This window comes from Gobio gobio (assembly GCF_949357685.1).
Source record: "Gobio gobio genome assembly, chromosome: 6".
NCBI classification, from domain to species: Eukaryota; Metazoa; Chordata; class Actinopteri; order Cypriniformes; family Gobionidae; genus Gobio; species Gobio gobio.
Window position 1 is genome coordinate 11,534,275 of NC_137102.1, and position 23,087 is coordinate 11,557,361.

Here is a 23,087-nt window from a genome sequence, read left to right on the forward strand (position 1 = left end):
TATGGTGAGAATTCCCAGATATCCCTGTGTGACGCATCACTCGATTATGATTTTGCATGATATAGTTTTCTCAGTTTGTTATCAGTAATGGGTGCATTAGGGTCTTTTGTGTTACATTTTTCGTTCATTGTCAATGTTCATTCCATTATTTTAACCCTTAAATGCATGACTGTTTCGCTAAACATTCTTACATATTCGGGTCTTTAGCGACTCAAATCTATATCTAGCACGGATGGATCTTTACCTGTTGCGATAATATAAAACTCTCCTGATATTAGAGTAACAATTACAGAAGAGCTTGGAAGGGTTCAGTTTGAGCTGATGTTTTATATCCCTGTCCTTGTCAGAGCTCATTTCCCAGAACATTCAGCAAATGATAGTTTTGAGAATATGTTTGACAGAATATGAGCCCATTCGCAGTCTCAAACATATTCTCAAAATTATAGTTTTCAACATCTTCAAAATCAATATTTTGATCGCTGACAGTTTCCTCACCAGATCCACCATCAAGTTCAGTACGTGCTCTGCAGTAAATCGCTGAGCCATTTCAAGTTTTCCTAATTATTCTATTCTTTCGTTTTCTGTCTGCAGTAAGAGGCACTTCATCATTGTGTATCAGACATTTCTTCCTTGTGGAATAAATGTGAATTGCACTTATTCCGTCATTAAAGATTCAATTATTGTTGTGCAGAAATAAATATACGTACACTTATACACACCTCAGGTCATTAGTGACCCTATACAATGTATCATTATTTCTTTTTTTATCATTTTTGTTAAATCTTTATAATGAATTTATTGAGGAATAATAAGATGGCAGATGTCTAACTTAAAAAAATTAATGAGGAGGAGGGTAGTGAATGATGTCCCGGGGCGCTAAAGACCCGAGGTATGCATTTAAGGGTTAATGTTGTGTTTTTCCCTGATGATTTTTTTGTCTTGCACCATCTGCTTACAAGTATTGTATTCTATTACCACTAATAATACAAGTGGCACAATAAGCACATTTTAAGGTAAAAAGCTGAATTTTATAATAAAATATGAATATATATATAACTAATAACTGTATATTTTATCAAATTATATGAATATAAGTTATACAGGGCAGGCACCAATGTGCCATCACGTAGTAACTGAAACATTGTCACCATTTTTTTACGGTAAATTTCTGGCAACCACAGCTTTTTTTTCTAACCATGAATTTTTACAGTGCATTTCCTCACCATAACCTTGCTTATTTTTAATTTTTTTTAATCTATATAGTCAATGGAAGAATATGGAATGTCGCAGTGTTTGTAATGAGTGGTTTATCCATGCACATCAATATAATCAATAATGTATTATTTTCTAATTAAAACAAAAGTGTCTGTAATATTTAATCAAAAACACTGACATCTCTTCTCTGATGATATGTGTATAGTGGCTCGAGGGCTGGTCAATAAGGTTGTCCAATGGCCATGAGTTTCAGTTCCTCCCCTCCAGCAAGCTGTCACTCACATGAAATGATTGTAGCAATTAGCAAATGACAACGATCCAATCAATTCCCTCCCTATTTTTCTCTCATTCTATCGCTGTTTCAGTTGAATAAATGTTCCATTAGGAAAGAAATGTGGTTGCATTTTCTGTTTCATTTTAACTAAATTAGGGATAAGCCTAATTCCCCCTCCCCCCTTTTTTGTGGTAAAATCAACATTTAAATGGATTGAGCATAACTTGTATTTCACCCGGAGTATTGCTTTACATTAAATCATTTTCATTTGTTCATTGCTCTTCAGGTCTCAAGTTGCTCCTCATTTAAACATTTCATTTTGTAAATCCATAATCATAGACATTTACTCGACCGGAACGAGAATAGTTTTATTGAAATATGGAATACAAGTCACCACCAATTAGCCGCATGTATTTTAAAGAGGTCTCGTCTCCTTAAACGGCAGGCCGCTGGCAGATGCGTGGAGTGTGTAAGGACTGGCTCCACGTACTGTCCACCCGCCGTATTCAGTAGAGAAGCTCTGTCCATGTCTGGTGGTTTGGATTCAACCACTGTCATTTCAGTGGAATTTCCTGGCTTCAGAGTTCAGCTGAGTTTTCTCACAGATTTGCACTTGCTTGTAAATGTTTGGACTGACGAGGTGGCAGTGCGGTCAGCTTTAGTTCTTCAGCGATGCGTCCTTCTGTCAGTGCTTTAATAACAGTGGGTAATGTGAGACACCAGGATCCTTTTATATTGGTCTCTATATTGTTAATTTATGTTCCCAGTAACACAGAAGAAGAAAAAATATATACAAAGAACAATTTTATGTCCTGGCACCACAATATGGCCACCTTTTCTACATTTCTAACATCAAATTGCCTTTGAAAGGGTTTGGAGTCAGTAGGGTTTTTAAGTGTTTTTGAAAGAAGTCTCCTATATACACCAAGGGTACAATTTAAAATAACTTTTCTATTTTAATTTAATTGTAATTTATTCCTGTGTTGGCAAAGCTGAATTTTCAGCATCATTGCACTCTGTTGAAGTTTAAAACTATTGGATCTGCCCAGAGCCACTCTGGATCTGCCATAACCAATCGCTAACGTTTGGTCGTGATGTATGTCATCTCAAACTAGTGCACAACGTCAACGTCATCGTTCTCAGCCACTCCCTCTGTTCGCTGATTGGACCGGTAAAAATGTGTTCGGAGAAAACCTAAGAATATACCGCCATCCTTGACGGACTACTTAAGGAAAATGAGCGGAAGTACGTAGGAGGGCGGGGCCAGGCTAGCAGACCACACCCACCTATTGCATAAATGCCACGGACCAATAGCAGTTCAAAGGTGTTTAACAGCCAGTGCAAATTTTTGTGCTGGCCAGCAGATTTTGGTCGAAATGACATCACAATCATTTGTTTTTCAAATTTGCTTGATGTATATCAGGGCCTTTTCACCTGATTCCAATCAGACACATTTCTTTAATTACATAAGAAGCACTATTGAGTCACAAACTCTTGTGTTTTTACTCTAGTGTTCAGGCTGCAAGAGCTTATTCAGAGCAGCGCCATAATGGGTATTACCGTGATTTACCGTGTTTTCAATGGCATCCGCTGTATAAAGCTCTTAGATCACTTATAGTTTTCCACAGCTCATGTTGTCTGGAGTTTTTTTGTCTGAAATTTCTTGGAAACATATTTCATCAGCAGAACAATCCAAAAACGCATTAAATAACGGTACAACCCACTGAGGAGATGAAAACAATAAAGGGCGTTTTGATGCTCTGAAGTGTGTCGTAACAGATGACTGTAGCCTCAGTCCAAGTGGCAGTGCAGAGCGAGAATCGTCTCTTCCACTTTAATGCTAGTTATAGCACGAAATAACATGCATGAACATCAGAAGCAGGGGCGTTTCCTCCGAAGAGGCAAGGGAGGCAGTTTCTCTTTAAAAAACTGAATGAGAAAATAATCCATATTACAAAAATAAAAACGCAAACATTACAAAATGTGACATTAACAAGTGAATAAATCACTAAAGTTCACTGTCCAACAGCGACACTCGTGGGTAAAGTTACAGTGGTATTCTGTGTCTCTCTTGCCTCCCCTGAGCCCATTGTCTTTTAACAGACCCCTTAAAGCATGCGGTGAGTTTAGTGGGGGGTATTTTGAGAGTGAATGGAGGAAAAACGTGTGAGTGGAAGCAATGCCTCCATTGCGCTATGATTGGATATGATTGGTTTGTGCGATTAAATCCTGCCTCTTCTTTTCACAAATTAGTCTGAATGAATAAAATGAATGCGCAAATGGGAAGACCAATTAAAAGTAAGCAATTCACCCACTATCACTGCATTGTCGCATCAAAATTAAACTTGTAATGGCCTGAAAACATCATGACTGTGTGGAGGTTTAGTAAGCAATCAGCCTGGGGAAATTAAAGGTACATCGTCGTGTCTCTGACCAGTGTTTACCAGTGATGCGCGGGTCAATGTATAAACAACCCGCACCCGACCGACGTTTTCAACTAACCCGCCCGCAACTCGGACCGCAAAAAAAAAGAAGAAAATATTGTACCCGACCCGCTTCCTGACCCGCATTTTTTAAAAGTAGTAAATGCTCATCGTAGCTCATTGGGCCATTGAGAAAATGTTTCAGGCCCTGGCGTGGTGCTCAGAGGTGCAGCGGCGAGCAGGCAGTTCTTGAGGCGGCCCATCATTTTCCATTTCAGCTCCAGATGCATATTATTGATGAACGCGATGTTTATGTTTCGACCCGGCTTGAAGAATTCATCAGCCCACATTTGGAAAACATTTGGAAAAGTGTGAAAGCCCTTAGGAGCGCAAACTGTTATTTTTCTGAATGCTGTATGATATAGCCTAGTGTTATGTAATACAGGCTTGATTTATTCATTTATTTCGTTTAATTTTCTTAACAATTAAGATGCTGCATGTGTTTATCCAGTCTAATCGAAGTGTGCGTCTCTCCCCCGACTTTCCCAACAAAAATCCCGCCCCCTCTCAGAAAATACATAAAACTGACTTTAAATGCGTTTAAAAGTAGCCTATTAAAATGGTACAATGGCATTGCTCAGTTCAACGTTTTGGGAAATCGGGCATTTTGTCCCGCGTCAGCATTTATTCAAAAGTTAATAACGCTCAACATTCAAAAGGTAAATAAGGATTTATTGACGATCCGACCGACCGTGACCCGATTATCATTAAAAATATTTTTGGATGACTCGTAACCGCGGGTAACCGCGGGTGGCCGCGGGCACCCGCTCATTTTGGATCAACCCGCGCATCACTGGTGTTTACCAAGGTTGATGAGTGCTGATCTGAAAATAAGATGAATACCAAAAAGAACAGTTGAACATAGGTTTGCAAATAAAACCGTTTAAATTATTACTGCCTTTTGCAATTATTGTGCGATATTGAAGAAAAATGCGATATGCAATATGCGATACGATATTGCTTTAAGTGTGTAAAATCTATTTAAATTATATTTAAAAAAAAATATTTAAAAACTGAGAATTTTACTATTTATGTGTTTCACATTCTTTCTGGGAAAAGAAAGCATCGCTACAACTTCTGAAAGTGACCAGCAGTGTTTTAGCAAAAATGTATGTCACAAATCTGACATGATAATTTGAACATCAATGTAAACAAACAAAACATGTAATGCCAATGTTTGAATACCAAAAACTTGTTGATCGACTTGGTAATATATAGTTATATCAAACTAAAGCCTAAAAGTCAAGAACATCCAGGTAAACAAAGACACCTGAACTAGGGGTGGAAGATTATTTTTGTCATTTTAATTTATCTTTAAAGGGTTAGTTCACCCAAAAAATGAAAATTCTGTCATTAATTACTTACCCTCATGTCGTTCGACACCCGTCAGACCTCCGTTCATCTTCGGAACAGAAATTAAGATATTTTAGTTCAAATCTGATGGCTCTGAAAGGCCTCCATTGGCTCAATGGCACTCTACACTCTCAAGACCCTTAAAAGGTACTAAAGACGTCGTTACAAAGTCCATCTCACTACAGTGGTTCTAAAATAACTTTATGAATCGGCGACAATAGTTTTTGTGCGCAAAAAAAACCCTAAATAACGACTTATATAGTGATGATGATTTCAAAACAAAGCATCATGAAGCTTCGAAGCGTTATGAATCAGTGAGCCGAATGATGATTCGGATCGCGTGTCAAACCGCCAAACTGCTGAAATTTGGCGATTCAAACCGCTGAATCGACTCAGTGATTCATAACGCTTCGAAGCTTCATGATGCTTTGTTTTGAAATCGTCATCACTGAGTATTCATGTATGTGTGTGTATTTGACAGTTCGAGTGTGTAACAAGACACGAAACAGAACTGAAGGGATCACACGCTTTTAGAGAGGCGGCTTGTGCGCACGTTTCGGTGTGTCTGACAGGGCGAGACTGCAAGGAGTAGTTTTTCGCAAGTTATTGCGTCTAATAACTCTTTTTAACGTCAAGCAAGCCACAGAAGTAACAGTCGTGTGCCCAGTCTATTCTCTGCTAAATGTGTCGACCTAAAACATCACAATGTTGAAGTAGCCTATTAAAATCATTCAGATATTGCGTGCCATTGCGATATGCATATCGCTATATGAACATCTGCGATATTTCGATAATTTTGATATTTTGTGCAGCCCTACTGCCTTTAGTTATTATTTTGGAATAAATGTAAAAATGCTTAACACATACTTGATGAGATTTATACCCAAAAATGAAAATTAGCCCATGATTTACTCACCCTCAAGTCATCTTTGGTGTATATGACATTCTTCTTTCAGACGAATAAAATCAGCGTTATATTACAGAAGTCCTGGCTAATCCAAGCTTTAGAATGGCAGTGATTTTTGCATCATTTTTGAAGCCCATAAAGTGCATCTGTCCATCATATAACTGCTCCACACGGCTCCGGGGGGTTAAAAAAGGCCTTCTGAAGCGAATCAATGCGTTTGTGTAAGAAAAATATCCATATTTAAAACTTTATAAAGTGAATTATCTAGCTTCCGTCCGATCGCCTTCCGTATTCAACTTACGGAAAAAGTGTAGTGCCTCTCGCAGTTTAAAATGCTTACGCTTACGAGCGTAACTGATGTGCAATGTTGTCAGACGTAGCGTAAGCATTTTGAACATGCGTACATGCATACAACTAACTTGACTACAAAGAATACTTAATGACAGCACTTTCCACTCTCTCTTGGCAGGCACCTTTTGTTTTACATTCAGTGTTATGGCAATGCTGTTTGATGTGAGTAATGCGTTATAAGAGCATCATGACAGATTCCAAGGGTTTGGATGAGAAACTGGTATTTTAGATTGAATAAAATAACTGTCTGGGTTTTGTCACAGCAGTTTAAACGAATAGGCTAGTCATTGAAAATTTCACATAATGAATACTTGCATGTTGACATGTAATAAATGGCTTTCATAGACTAGAGAACATAACACTAAGTAAATACTGAATTAGAAGAACACAGAAATGCAGTACGTGTTGGTCCTAATACATCAATAGTTATTTTATTACTTTATTGTGGATTGATTTCACATTTTCAGGGTTAATTATGGTGAGACTGCGTCATGAAAAGTACATTTAAACAGCAGTTTCTCTTTTGGCTCTACATTATCTTGCATTGTATTTATGTGGTATTAGTAACTTGCTAGTGAGGATTTGAACTGCACTCCTTTGCTTCTCATGTAAGAATTAATTATTTGCTATTGTAGTAAAAAAAATCCTATTATTTATCAATTTTTATGCTCTAGCTTCGATACTACTCTTAATTATTCTTGAAACTTGCCATTTCTGCATTGCAAGTTGGCTCTTATATGATAAATTGATTGTGATGTTTCTCATTTGTTAAGTCTCTTTGAATAAAAGCATCTGCTGTATACATAAATGTAAATTTGGTAAGTGATATTATTTCTCCCTTCAAGGCCACGTGTCTCCGTCATTCATTATGTTATGCCCAGTAATGAGAGCTGGATAGTGCTGCTAGTTTAGCTTAAATCACTTCTTTGAATTCACTTCAAAGATTTCTGGCTTGTTGAAAGTGGCAGAGTTGAAAATGACACAATACTTTCTAAACCTTAACATCACAGTTAATTATGTATTTTCCCTCTGTTCACTTAACAGCTGCCTGGCACTTGCGAACTAATAAATTAGAGCAGATTCGTTTAAGTCACCTTTGCATACCCGTTCTGTAGACAATAAACATGCCAGCCACAAGTTTATCCGACAGTTTACACATTACACAGCATAATAAAAACGAAAGAAAACATATATGAACATAGCTTGCATTTGTTTAATGTATCTGTCGCATGGCACATTTTATAATATGATCATAATGTTTGTTCAAGCATAGAAATGCTCTGAAAATAAAGACTGAAGTATTTATTGCTAAATAAGTTCTCGTTTCCCAGTCAGATTACACAGCTGTGTTTAGCAATCTGTGGTTAAATTAAAAAGAAAAAAATTAAATGAAATCATATGGTTCTCAGTCTTATGAATTTGTTCCAATATCACTTAGTAATTTCGTTTGAAACTTAGTTTTAGTTTTTAAGCGAATTATTGGCAGGTTATTTCATGCAGCGTCATTTTTTAAATGTATGATGAGAAAATATTATAAAGTGATACAAAGATACCATTCAAAGGAACAATTCCCTGTTGAAAAAAACAGTATATGCTGGTTAGAGCTGGTTTAAGCTGGTTCTAAGAAACTAGCTCCAGCTCAGGACCAGCTTAAACCAGCTCAAACCAGCTGCCATGCTTCAAAACATACCTAACCAGCATATGCTGTTTTATTTTCAACAGGGAACGTTCTTTAAATATTATTGAATGTCTTGTTTAAAATTGAATTTAGCTGAGGTGTTAAATCATCCTTCACCTAACACTTGGAAAGAATTTTAAAGGCCTCTGGTAAAGTCTGAACAGAACTGAATGACTTCAAGAGTGACATGGTGTTTCTCCATTGAGCTTTGTAGGGATGAGAGCATAATGGACAAAAACACAAGCACTACTTGAGAGAACAGTCTGATAAAAAGGATTATTATTGAGTGCAAAAGGTGAAGATGCTGTGCGTTCAGGGAATCTTATTAGGCCTATTACACTGAATCAATCCATTAGTCATGCCGTGATGTAACTTGTGTGTTCACATAAGTATGAAGAGATTTCTTATTATTTTATTATGCTCGATTATTATCTTTATTTTTTTGTGGGTAATCGACCACATTTGTGCAATGAACCATGGAAATTTGCAACAACTTTGCTAAATATGTCATCAATTTAATTAATTTTTCTTTTCTTTTTTTTATTTTTTATTTGTCATTAATTATGAGTTGTTGTTATCAGAGTTATAGTATATGAGAAAACCACTGTGACCCATTGCTACATATGTTTCCATTTAAATGACGGATACTGTTAGGAGGCATGCTTGTAAGAGTAAGCGATAAACTTGCGATATTGTACCTAAATGTTTATCCTCATTTATAATACAATGTGGAAAAAGGATTTTACATACTAAGCCCTTTTGATGCGTTTAGTCAAAGCAGTTGTGTGGCACAGTGCCCATGAGGACTCATTTTCACTTAAAAATCCCCTCGCCAGTCCAATCATGGCAGCACATCACTGGATCACTTGAGCGAATGTGTGCTGAGTGTTAAAGCGTGCACAGTAGTTTGACTGTTGGACAGGAGAGACCTTTTGAAGACCATTCCCCACTCTTCCAGGCCTGCTTCTTATTAGCTGAGGGATGTGGTACATTAGATTCGCTACCTTTGGTACCAGATCTCTGTATCTTCTACTGCCAGAGGTTCCAACCAACCTGTCAGGGCACAAATGTCTCTCTGTTTCTCTTACTGGGCCAGTGTGTCTGACCAAATTGCACACCCAAAGAGAAGCAAAACACACCATGACCAAGTCCAATTCAGAGGTCTGACAGAGTTTTTTTTTTATTGAACCAAATGGGCTGCTAATGCATTCTACCATGTCATGAGCAGTGATTCTGACCTCAGTGGTCTAGAAGCTTCCAGTGGTCGTGTACGTCACCCCTGCCAAGAGGAACTGCCGTAACAAAGGCATTCTTGTACAGTTAAGACTAGGTTTAAAAGGAAGTTCACGCTGACTGAGATTCACAATGACAAATTATTTATTTTCTTTTTGATATGCGAGACGAAGCAGGAACACCCAAACTATTGGCTGAAGACTCTGTGATCTCCACCTATTTAATCGCTGTCATTGTGAACACCGCATAATCCAGATTTTGATGGACAAATACACTATTAGCATGACTCAAATCTGTTAATTTTGTTAAATCTGGATTTATAATACTGAGCTGGGCTTATCAGAAGTATAATATCCTTTTGCATATTCCAACTGACATTGAATCATTTATGATTTTCAAATTAGATTTCTTACCACTCACCCTACATCTACATCTCTTTTAATTTACAGAAAACATTTACTGTAAGGAGACATGTCAGTAAATAGATGTATTGTCACTTCAGGTTTCTAAAATATTATAAAAAAAGAAAAATGTACACTACCATTTGGGGTTTAATGTTTTTCAAATGTAATTTATTCCTGGGATGGTAAAGCTAAATCTTCAGCATCTTTACTCCAGTCTTTACACTCTAAAAAAAAAAGGTTCTATATGGCACCAAAAATGGTTCTTGGCTCGTAATCATAGGGGAACCTTTTTTTAGTGCTATATAGCACCAATTTTGGTGCTTCAGTGGTTCTTCAGCGGTTCTTCAGAGGTGCTATATAGCACCTTAGTCAAAGAACCTCTGAAGAACCACTGAAGCACCAAAATTGGTGCTATATAGCACTAAAAAAGGTTCCCCTATGATTGCGAGCCAAGAACCATTTTTGGTGCCATATAGAACCTTTTTTTTTTTTTTAGAGTGTAGTGTCACATGATCCTTCAGAAATCATTCTAATATGCTGATTTTGTGCTCAAGAAACATTTCTTTATTATTAATTTTGAAAACTGTTGTGCTGCTTAATATTTTTGTGAATACCATGATACTTTTGTCAGGGTTCTTTGATTATGAACAGCTCTTTTACAGTCACTTTTGATACATTTAATGCATCTTTACAATCCATCAATTTAATACAATCTTTACATCTTCAAATTGTTTTACCTTTGTAGTAAACCGTGACTGGTTAAAGGGCTGAACAGTGCTTTGCATTCTGGGACAGTTTAGAAGATGGAACCACCAAACTCATCTTCAACATGCACCAGTTCCTCTTGAGGTCTTCCACGAACACACTTAATCTGATATCTTTTATTCAAAATTCAATGTCCAAATACTTTTTTGTTCTGATTTTATTTTTTTTCCAGGTACCTTGGGAATCATCACAGGTGCATCACTACTTAAACAAACATTTGTGGGACCCCTGAATCATTTCTACAGTGGCCATTTGATGATCCACATTCAAAGGGAAAGTACAGTAACTTAAAGAACATCATGAGGCCTGCTGGTCTCAGCCCAGCGGTTGCACAGCTGGAACATTGTGACTTTGTTAACAGTGATGAAATGTACCTGTCCTCTTTAAATCAAGCGATTCACGTGGAAGGTCTGAAGATGTATAGCTTGTCTGAGTCGCCTGTGTCGATGAGAACAGATGATCTCGATTTCGTCTGTTCTACAGAAAGAGCCATAGTGTCGTATTTCAGCGGGGTAAAGAGTGACTCATCCTGCACTCCCTCGGTTGGAGATAACCTATCGCACGTTAACGACACATTGTCCCCTTCCTTATTCTGCTCTTCCCTGTCCACGTCATCTTTCAGTGCCTTCTCTCCATCCTTCTCTTCCCCTTCGTCCAGCCACTCATCTGGCTCAATGTCAGAGCTATGTTTGACTTGTCCGTCTTTTTCAACTTTCTGCAGTCCACCTGAGGCCCAGGACCTTCTCTACAGTTGCACGCCACAGGAAAAACATCCTCCAGAAGGATGCTTGTATCCTAAGTCTCCTAAGCAAGAACCTGTTGTTGAATTTCATCTTTGTAACAAGAAGCTTTTACACAAGGAAGAACTGCTTCAGTATCTCTGCACTGACTTGGACGCAGCCAAGGAACAAACCCAGCACCTTAATGTTCACAGTAGTCAAGTATCTGAAGAGCTTCCCACACAGCAGCAGTTCAGGAATGGTTCGGCACTGAGTGGGATGCCTAGAGTTGAGGGAATGAATGGACACCTTAGTGAAGAACAGCCATGTAAATGGATGGATTGCAGGGCTACCTATGGGCAGAAAGAAGAACTGGTGAGACACATAGAGAAAGTTCACATAGATCAGCGAAAAGGGGAGGAATTTACCTGCTTCTGGGCAGGATGTGTCCGTCGGCACAAGCCCTTCAATGCTCGATACAAACTGCTCATTCACATGAGAGTCCATTCTGGTGAGAAGCCCAACAAATGCATGGTGAGCTCAGTTTTTATTTGTATGCAGTATACATAACTGCAAGAACAGAGCATGCAAAATATTCCCCCAAAATTACACAGCAGTTTTAGGAGCAAACTTGTGACATCTTGATCTACATATTAGGAAGTCCAGTAAATAATCTCATTCCTTTTTCTTAGTTTTTACACACAAACCAGGCCAAACCGTTCTCATTGCTTAACCGCTCCATTACGTGTTTTTCCGGCCCAGCAAGTACGGATATGGTTTCAATTTCCACTGTGGGGCTGATAACGGAGCTCTTTGGTATGTAATACAAATGCGACAGTAGTTGCCATGGTAAAGCAAAGGTTTACAGACCAAATGAGATGTTAATAGCGACCACGTTATGGAGGATGATCAGATATTTAATTGTATTATTAACTTGTTAACTTCGCTCTAATAGCACACTTGGCCAGCTACAGAGTAACTGGCAGCCAGGCAGCAGACAAGTGATAAATCCTGAGTGGCGACGCCACTACACGCATTCTACCAGCACAGTTAGCCGAGAATGGTTTGTAGCCGTGCCGAACCAAGCTCAAGTGCAAATACACTCACCTAAAGGATTATTAGGAACACCTGTTCAATTTCTCATTAATGCAATTATCTAATCAACCAATCACATGGCAGTTGCTTCAATGCATTTATGGGTGTGGTCCTGGTCAAGACAATCTCCTGAACTCCAAACTGAATGTCAGAATGGGAAAGAAAGGTGATTTAAGCAATTTTGAGCGTGGCATGGTTGTTGGTGCCAGACGGGCCGTTCTGAGTATTTCACAATCTGCTCAGTTACTGGGATTTTCACGCACAAAAATTTCTAGGGTGTACAAAGAATGGTGTGAAAAGGGAAAAACATCCAGTATGCGGCAGTCCTGTGGGCGAAAATGCCTTGTTGATGCTAGAGGTCAGAGGAGAATGGGCCGACTGATTCAAGCTGATAGAAGAGCAACTTTGACTGAAATAACCACTCGTTACAACTGAGGTATGCAGCAAAGCACTTGTGAAGCCACAACACGCACAACCTTGAGGCGGATGGGCTACAACAGCAGAAGACCCCACCGGGTACCACTCATCTCCACTACAAATAGGAAAAAGAGGCTACAATTTACACGAGCTCACCAAAATTGGACAGTTGAAGACTGGAAAAATGTTGCGATTGTCTCAATTTCTGTTGAGACATTCAGATGGTAGAGTCAGAATTTGGCGTAAACAGAATGAGAACATGGATCCATCATGCCTTGTTACCACTGTGCAGGCTGGTGGTGGTGGTGTAATGGTGTGGGGGATGTTTTCTTGGCACACTTTAGGCCCCTTAGTGCCAATTGGGCATCGTTTAAATGCCACGGCCTACCTGAGCATTGTTTCTGACCATGTCCATCCCTTTATGACCACCATGTACCCATCCTCTGATGGCTACTTCCAGCAGGATAATGCACCATGTCACAAAGCTTGAATCATTTCAAATTGGTTTCTTGAACATGACAATGAGTTCACTGTACTAAAATGGCCCCCACAGTCACCAGATCTCAACCCAATAGAGCATCTTCGGGATGTGGTGGAACGGGAGCTTCGTGCCCTAGATGTGCATGCCACAAATCTCCATCAACTGCAAGATGCTATCCTATCAATATGGGCCAAAATTTCTAAAGAATGCTTTCAGCACCTTGTTGAATCAATGCCACAGTCAAACACAGTATTAGTATGGTGTTCCTAATAATCCTTTAGGTGAGTGTATAACTGGAACTGTTCCTTACCGCTCTTAGAACCGTTCGGCCTGATGGTGGAAACTGTAGTGTTGACTTTATTTGTCGAGCTAAAACGTTCAACTCTGTTACAAAAGTAATCAATCAAAGATAAAAGATCGAAAATCTGAATTTATCAATACCTTCACTCAAACATTTTTTGTCCCAAACTAGATCATGTTTATTGCTAGAACATAACTACATCACAATAGTCAGTGAGTATTTTAAACTATATTAAGACAGTTGTTGGTAATATAACATTTTTATATAAATTCTATTTCCTGAGCTGCACAAACATAATTTTCTGATGACTTTTTTACCCTCTATGCTTACTTATCAAATTGTGCCAGACTCTGAACTCAGGTGTTGTTTTACTAATACATAGTTTGTATCAATCAGTAAAAATTCAATAGATTTTTCTTTTAAACCATGCCAATTCTTTGAAGTAAGACATATGAGAAAGTAGAGAAAGACTGACATGTGGACTCAATCTCTCTTCACCTCCAAAGATGGATGCATTGCAGATTTGAGAGATTTAGACATTTTAGAGTTGTTTATAGTTCACGTACAAATTACCTTCATTAGAGTTGCTTGAAGCCTGATATTATGCAATGATCAATTTAGTCAACTCCTTCCAGGACAACTTTGAAGAAGGCTTTTTAGACTAAGAAATTTTTGTATTCATTGCCTGACTGAACAAGTATTCAACAAGTGTGACTTGTAAATGCCCTCATGCAATGTGAGGGAACAGCAGAACATTCTATTTCTCTATGCTCGGTTACCTGATATTGAATTATAATAACAAGCATTTTCGCAGAGAGATTTGCAGAAATATATAATGCAGAAAATATAATACAGAGAATGCTGAAACTGTCAGCAGTTATATCCATTACATGCTCAAAGATATTATTGTAGGCAGGGATAAACTATAATAATTTAATGCTTTAATGAAGCTGTGTTTCATTTCCTTCACAATGAGCCGCGTAGGAAATGTGTTTCTTTTTAGTGATGTAAGATAGCCATGGGATATTTTTTTTATCTATTTGCTGTTTTTATTTTTGTTTTATTTTTCTCTTTAAACTGTGGTTGCCGGAGGATGATCATTTGGGAACTATTGTCAGTTTTATCTTGATAGACACACATTTTTTTAAACTCAAATATAGTTGGATTATTATAATATGTAACATTGTGATATTTAATGTAATATTGAAATATTAAATTTAATTTAATTTTAATGTAAACAGCTATCAACGTTAAATGAACAGTCATATGGATTTTGTAAAAATATTCAAACCAGTTCTTTTTAATAATGTTATCAATATCAAACATATTGTTTTAAGTAAGAGAGAGTATTCATTATGCTTAAATGGTCTGCTTTAAGAGACGGGTGCTTTTTTGTTTTTGCATTCGTAACTCATTTGTAAGTGTAATTCACCAAAAGTATATTTAGTTTGGATAAATGTGTCTGCTAAATTAATAAATGTAAAGCCAACTTACTTAATTTAAATGTTATAGTCATAAATGCATAGATATAAGGATGCTCAATGAAACCCTATTCATTTTTCATATAACCTCATCATGACATCACGCCTGTGACCGCCAAAATGTGTTTTATAATTTTGCAGAATTGCTCCAACCAAAAGTCTGCATGACTGCGGCTGCCACCTTGAATCAGCCGGGCTTATTACTGACTCCCTCGCTGGCCTCTCTCCAACTCAAACATCTTAGCAGAGCCTTGTTCTAACAGGAACCAGCTTTGAACATGTCTGTTTAATAAACTTTGTAGAGTGGCATGTGCAGCTTGTGTGTGGATCTTCAGAACAGGCCTCATAAATATGCATGAATTGACAACACAAATGGCAAAAGGGAAATTACAGTTTTATTCGGCTTGATATCTATAATTTCCCAACATCATTTTTCAACTTAAAGCAGTTACCCACTTCTTTCGAAACCCACATGACTTTCTTTATTCTTGGAACACTAAATTAATTATTAATAACTTGAACATCCAATGCTAATACAATGAAAGTGAATGGTGACCACAGCTCTCAATCAAAATTTTGAGTGACTAATGGCTTAAATTTCAGTCTTTTCAGAACTTGGAATATAGCACACAAATATAAGTCACATGGACTTTTTTTATGATGCTTTAATGTTGTTGTTTTGTCATTTTGGAGCTTGACACCCCCCATCCACTTTCATTGAATGAAAGAGAGCAGCTTGAACATTCTTCAGGTTCTCCTTTTGTGTTCCATGGAAGAAAGTCAGTCATATGGGTTTGTTTTCAACTTCAGGGTGAATAAATGATGCCAGGATTTTTATTTTTGGGAGGACTCTTGTTCCACCCAAAAATGTACATGTTTGCAAATGTTACATAACTGTCACTGTGGCAAAAACATTTCCTGTTCCAAACCTGATATCATTTTGAGTGTTAAAAAAAAGGTATCAGACAAGAAATGTCTTAGTTTTTTTTTGTTTTGAGGAGGTGGAAAGGCAGTAAGTAACAAATAGTTTCACCAAAACCATCTACCTTCTGTTTAATAGCATCTTCTTATTAATATTAATCCCTGCTTACAGTGCAAAGCATGTTGTGCTCTCAACTCTAGAGTATAAATTATAATTTGCATGCATATGTACATTTCTCATACAGTGAAGGACTTGGAGATTTTTGTGAAGAATTCTTTCACATATTGCTTCATATTTCCATGTGTTTGGGTGCTGTCTTATAGTTTGAAGGCTGCAGTAAGGCATTTTCCCGTCTGGAGAACCTGAAGATCCACCTACGCAGCCACACCGGAGAGAAGCCCTACATATGCCAGCATCCTGGCTGTCTCAAGGCCTTCAGCAACTCCAGTGATCGAGCCAAACACCAGCGCACACACCTGGACACGGTATGCATGACCATTCTTACTGCTCTATCAGGTTAAAACAAAAACAAAAAAGCATTTTTTAAAAATGCACTGCAAAAAATTAAACAGTGGGGTTCAAAAGACTTGGAAGAGATAGTTAATACATATAGGCTATATTTACACTATATTGCCAAAAGTATTGGGACACCCCTCCAAATCATTGAATTCAGGTGTTCCAATCACTTCCATGGCCACAGGTGTATAAAATCAAGCACCCAGGCATGCAGACGCTTCTACAAACATTTGTGAAAGAATGGGTTGCTCTCAGGAGCTCAGTGAATTCAAGGGTGGTACCGTGATAGGTTGCCAACTGTGCAATAAGTCTATTTGTGAAATTTCCTCACTAACAAATATTCCACGGTCAAAGTGGAAGCAATTGGGAACAACAGTGGTAGGCCACCTAAAATCCCAGAGCGGGGTCAGCGCATGCTGAGGCGCACAGTGCGCGGAAGTCGGCAACTTTCTGGAGATTCGATAACTACAGACCTCCAAACTTTGTGTGGCCTTCAGATTAGCTCAAGAACAGTGTGTAGAGAGCTTCATGGAATGGGTTTCCATGGCCGAGCAGCTGCATCCAAGCCTTACATCACCAAATGCAATGGTTAGTTCCTTAGTTCCAGTGAAAGGAACTATTAATGCTTCAGCATACCAAGACATTTTGGGCAATTTCATGCTCCCAACTTTGTGGGAACAGTTTGAGGATGTCCTCTTCAACTTGAAGAGTTGAAGCTGTTATAACTGCAAAGGGTAGGCAAACTCCATATTAAACCCTACGGATTAAGAATGAGATGTCATTAAAGTTCATGTTAAAGCAAGCGTCCCGAAACTTTTGGCAATATACAGTGAGGAAAATAAGTATTTGAACACCCTGCTATTTTGCAAGTTCTCCCACTTAGAAATCATGGAGGGTTCTGAAATTGTCATCGTAGGTGCATGTCCACTGTGAGAGACATAATCGGAAAAAAAAAAATCCAGAAATCACAATGTATGATTTTTTTAACTATTTATTTATATGATACAGCTGCAAATAAGTATTTGAACACCTGTCTATCAGCTAGAAATCTGACCCTCAAAGACCTGTTAGTCTGCCTTTAAAATGTCCACCTCCACTCCATTTATTATCCTAAATTAGATGCACCTGTTTGAGGTCGTTAGCTGCATAAAGACACCTGTCCACCCCATACAATCAGTAAGAATCCAACTACTAACATGGCCAAGACCAAAGAGCTGTCCAAAGACACTAGAGACAAAATTGTACACCTCCACAAGGCTTAAAAGGGCTACAGGGAAATTGCCAAGCAGCTTGGTGAAAAAAGGTCCACTGTTGGAGCAATCATTAGAAAATGGAAGAAGCTAAACATGACTGTCAATCTCCCTCGGACTGGGGCTCCATGCAAGATCTCACCTCGTGGGGTCTCAATGATCCTAAGAAAGGTGAGAAATCAGCCCAGAACTACACGGGAGTAGCTGGTCAAGGACTTGAAAAGAGCTGGGACCACCGTTTCCAAGGTTACTGTTGGTAATACACTAAGACGTCATGGTTTGAAATCATGCATGGCACGGAAGGCTCCCCTGCTTAAACCAGCACATGTCCCGTCATGTGGTCAGATGAGACCAAAATAGAACTTTTTGGTCATAATTCCACTAAACGTGTTTGGAGGAAGAAGAATGATGAGTACCATCCCAAGAACACCATCCCTACTGTGAAGCATGGGGGTGGTAGCATCATGCTTTGGGGGTGTTTTTCTGCACATGGGACAGGGCGACTGCACTGTGTTAAGGAGAGGATGACCGGGGCCATGTATTGCGAGATTTTGGCGAACAACCTCCTTCCCTCAGTTAGAGCATTGAAGATGGGTCGAGGCTGGGTCTTCCAACATGACAATGACCCGAAGCACACAGCCAGGATAACCAAGGAGTGGCTCTGTAAGAAGCATATCAAGGTTCTGCCGTGGTCTAGCCAGTCTCCAGACCTAAACCCAATAGAGAATCTTTGGAGGGAGCTCAAACTCTGTGTTTCTCAGCAACAGGACAGAAACCTGACTGATCTAGAGAAGATCTGTGTGGAGGAGTGGGCCAAAATCCCTCCTGCAGTGTGTGCAAACCTGGTGAAAAACTACAGGAAACGTTTGCAAACAAAGGCTACTGTACCAAATATTTACATTGATTTTCTCAGGTGTTCAAATACTTATTTGCAGCTGTATCATACAAATAAATAGTTAAAAAATCATACATTGTGATTTCTGGATTATATATATTTTTCGATTATGTCTCTCACAGTGGACATGCACCTACGATGACAATTTCAGACCCCTCCATGATTTCTAAGTGGGAGAACTTGCAAAATAGCAGGGTGTTCAAATACTTATTTTCCTCACTGTAGTGTATATTAATATAATATACATATATTATCAAATAGTAATTCATTAAATATTAATCACCTGTTTAGGTATAGTAGTCCCCTAAAATAACAGGGTTTTATATTACATTTCAAATTTTTTTAGGTCAGTAATTACATAAACACATAATAAGACATTCCAAAAGTACTGTTAATAAACCTCAGTGCGTATATATGAAGTTATGTTTCATCATGGCACTCTTACCCAACTGAAAAAGTGTAGGCCTACACCAATAATGAAAAGAATTATGAAAGCTTACTTGTCACTTTTTCCAGACATAGTAGTCCCCTAAAATGACAGGGTTTTATTTACACTCAATTCAAAGTAAGGAATTATATTCTGGAACAGTGGAGAGATCTCCTTTTTCTTTAATGACTTAAGCCACTTCAGTGACTACTAGCTCTGGCGGCACATCTCTCCCCGCAGCTCTCCCTCATGCCAGCCTGTAAAGCTGTGTAACAACCAGCTTGCAAGTGATATCTGTTTCCTCACTACACTGAAGTCAACAGAGCTGATTTATTCGAAATAGGGTGGTTTCATTTGCAAGGTTTTCATGTCAGCTGTAAGACTTCTAATTGTAGACGTGCAAATATTGTAATTCGTCACGTAGATGAGTGGAGCACATCTGTGTAGGAGATTGTTTAGGGCTGTTATCATTGTCACTCTGTAATGTATTATTAATGCAGACCTTAGGAAAGTTATCCAATAAAGCATTCATTTTGCCTTCTCACCCTCCATCGCACTCTTCAAATGTGCAGCTGAAACACATGATGTAAGAAGTGCATTGCTAGAGAAACAACATTATTGATTAGTCAGTGCTGTTTTCAGAATTTGTGTAGCTCAAGGTGACGTGTGTGGTTAATATTTGAAGTGGACAGATGCAGGGATTTCATAATATTTACTGAATGGTTTTGTGTGTGTATCACTCAGCACCTGTGTAACAGCCTTTGGATGTTTTTTTATATGTTGTCATGTGAAGAATCTGAAAACCAGAAAAGTCTGTCCTATACTTTATAGTTTAGAAGCTTAAGTATTTATACATTTTCATAACAAACTGTATTTTTAATTTTGGAATTAAAATGAATTTAGCTGCATAAAGTAAAAAACAACAAGTGTTGCAACTGTTGTTATATTGAAGAAAAAGGCCTAATTGAAAGGAGACAATTCTTCAAAAGAAACCTTTATTTACTAGTTTGGGATATACACTATGGTTCAAAAGTTTGGAGATTTTTTTCAAAATGTTTTTGAAAGAGGCTGCATTTATTTGATGAAATATACAGTAAAAACAGTAATTTTGTGAAATATTATATTACAATTTAAAACAACTGTTTTCTATTTGAATACATTTAAAAATGTGATTTATTCTTGTGATGGCAAAGCTGAATTTTCTGCACCATTACTCCAATCTTCAGTGTCACATGATCCTTCAGAAATCATTCTAATATGCTGATTTGAAGCTCAAGAAACATTTCTTATTATTATCATTGTGTCGTGTGTGTGTTGTTTTAATCCCAAGGATGATGTGTGATGCAGAATGAACGATAATAATAGACTTTAATTAATACAAAGAGCAGAAACACTACACAAGAAACATAAATGTTACACAGCTTAACATTTATGACGCTGAAACAGAGGGTTAAAAACACAGGGCTAGATGATTAATGGAACAGGGGACAGGTCTAATCAGAAACCATGACAACTACGATAACCTCAACTACATGCAAAACAGTGACAAAGAAAACCATGACAAGAAACTAATCATGACCGTGACACAATGATGAAAACTGTTGTGCTGCTAAAAGAAACTCCACTTTTCCGGTTCTGACGGAAGCACTTTTAGCATAGCTTAGCATAAATCATTGAATCTGATTAGACCGTTCGCATCTTGCTCTAAAAAATGACCAAAGAGTTTCAATATTTTTTTCTATTTAAAACTTGACTATTCTGTAGTTACATCGTGTACTAAGACCGACGGAAAATGAAAAGTTGCGAATCATAGGTGCAGCAGGCGCAATGATATTACGCAGCGCCTGAAAATAGTCCCCAGCACGCTCCCTGTGCCAGCAGGTTGTCACGTTGTTTATGTTGACGGAAGTTAGCCTATTTTCAGGTGCTGCGTAATATCATTGCACCTGCTGCACCCATGATATGGCAGAAAAGTTCTTTGATTATTTCGCAGAGTATAGTTCCTAGACATATCGGCCTAGAAAATCGCAACTTTTCATTTTCCGTCGGTCTTATTACACGTACAATATTGAAATACATATATAGTACAATATTGAAACTCTTTGGTCATTTTTTTCGGACGAGATGCTAACGGTCTAATCAGATTCAATGATCTATGCTAAGCTATGCTAAAAGTGCTTCCGTCAGAACCGGAGATCGGCTGAATGGATTCGAAAACGGTAAAACTCAACTGTTTAACTCTAGGGGAGTTGGAAAATTAGCCTATTTTCAAAAAAAGTGGAGTGTTCCTTTTATATTTTTGTGGAAACTGTATTTTTTGTATTTTCTGTATTTTTTAAGATTCTTTGATGAATAGAAATTTCAAAAGAACAGCATTTATTTGAAATACAAATTGTTTGTAAAATTACTGCCCACTAATACATTTATTAATTTATTTTAGGAAAAAATCTTACTGGCCACAAACATTTTTGAACAGTACTGTTTATTAATTTTTTTAGGCAGTGAAGCTGTTCTTCATTTAAATTAATATTTAGAATGTTTTCATCAAATTAAAGTCATGTGATACAACATTCAGGCAAAAAAACAAACAAGCACACACAAAATACAACAGGAAATTATATCATAGAGCGGACCCCTGCATACCCATATGACAAGCCACGGTTAGTTCAGGTTGTAAAATGTCAAGGGTTTTGACCACTCTAAAAATATAATGATATTTATAAATGATTCATTTATAATACTGTCAAATATTTCTTGTGTAATTTTATGTTTTCATCATTTCATTGTTCATAAATAATTGAATGAAGCTTTTGAATGACTAATTTATCCTTCTCTTCTGCTGTGCCTCTTGCTTTATTATTTCATGTGACGCTCTTCATAGAAACCGTATGCATGTCAGCTCCCAGGATGCACCAAACGTTACACCGACCCCAGCTCGTTGCGCAAACACGTCAAGGTCCACTCCACTAAATTCCTGCAGGCACAGGACAAGGTAACAGTTTCAAGTGTTTGTTTATTTTTGTGTCGGGAGACTCTTGTAACAACCTCAGCCATAACTTAATAACCTAAAAATATGCACACGCACAACATCATTTAACTGGTTAGATGAACTTAATTACCTGATAAATTATGTCCCATTGTTTATTGCATTAACTTCATCAGTAATTGTCATCCCAGAGATCTTTGATGAAAATGCCTATTGTTTTATGGGCTGTTCCTGCTTTCCAAACAAAAGCGAATGAAGGAGATCTTTGTGTATTCCCATGGCTTTGGCATTCTAAACAAGAACACATGTGTTCCCGTAATACAGTTAATAAGCAGTGCAGTGCTATTCCTCAAGAGGCCAGATGTGACATGCAAATAGCAAACATGCTCACCAGTTCCACTGAATGCTCAGATGAATCAACAACAGAACGTTTTTTCGGCCTCAAGACTTTGCCACTCTCACAGTCAAGCCATAGCTTCTTGCAAAAACGTGTCATGAGTGCTTCTGCTCTACAAAGGCAAAGAGCAGTAAATGCGTATTCGTTGGAACAGGAAAAATTGCCTTAATTAAAATTTGTATTGAATTTCTTCCATTTTAAATCAGTTTTCACACCAAATCCATGTCACAGGACAGAGCCTAGTCTAAAGGCTCCATACTGGTCATGACCTGTTTTTGACAACTAGTGATTGTGTTTCAGATTTGGACATCAGTTCTGTATATTTTATAGATATGTTTTCTTTATCTTGACAGGTCCAGCTACGCAATAAGGTGGAGCAGGAAGTTGTGGATGTGTGCCTTGGCTTGCAGCATCTTCATGGCTCAACTCCTTCAGGACACAGCCCAAACTACAGGTGTCCCACCTCCCTCACCAAGATTCATCAGGAAGGCTTTACAGGTAGGTGTGCTTTTGACTATCAAAGGCCTGAGAAACATT

General features: G+C 38.0%; 1 protein-coding gene across 2 annotated transcripts in view; it reads left to right on the top strand.

The window, feature by feature from the left end:
- glis1a (GLIS family zinc finger 1a) overlaps positions 1 to 23,087 on the top strand; it is a 47,671-nt gene that overhangs the window by 2,886 nt on the left and 21,698 nt on the right. For both annotated transcript variants that reach the window (XM_079819204.1, XM_079819205.1), the window contains 5 exons: positions 10,644 to 10,747; positions 10,836 to 11,916; positions 16,403 to 16,564; positions 22,049 to 22,159; positions 22,904 to 23,048. In XM_079819204.1, the coding sequence (XP_079675330.1) occupies positions 10,963 to 11,916; positions 16,403 to 16,564; positions 22,049 to 22,159; positions 22,904 to 23,048 (1,372 nt within the window). In that variant the 5' untranslated portion in view covers positions 10,644 to 10,747; positions 10,836 to 10,962. The remainder of the gene's footprint in view (positions 1 to 10,643; positions 10,748 to 10,835; positions 11,917 to 16,402; positions 16,565 to 22,048; positions 22,160 to 22,903; positions 23,049 to 23,087) is intronic.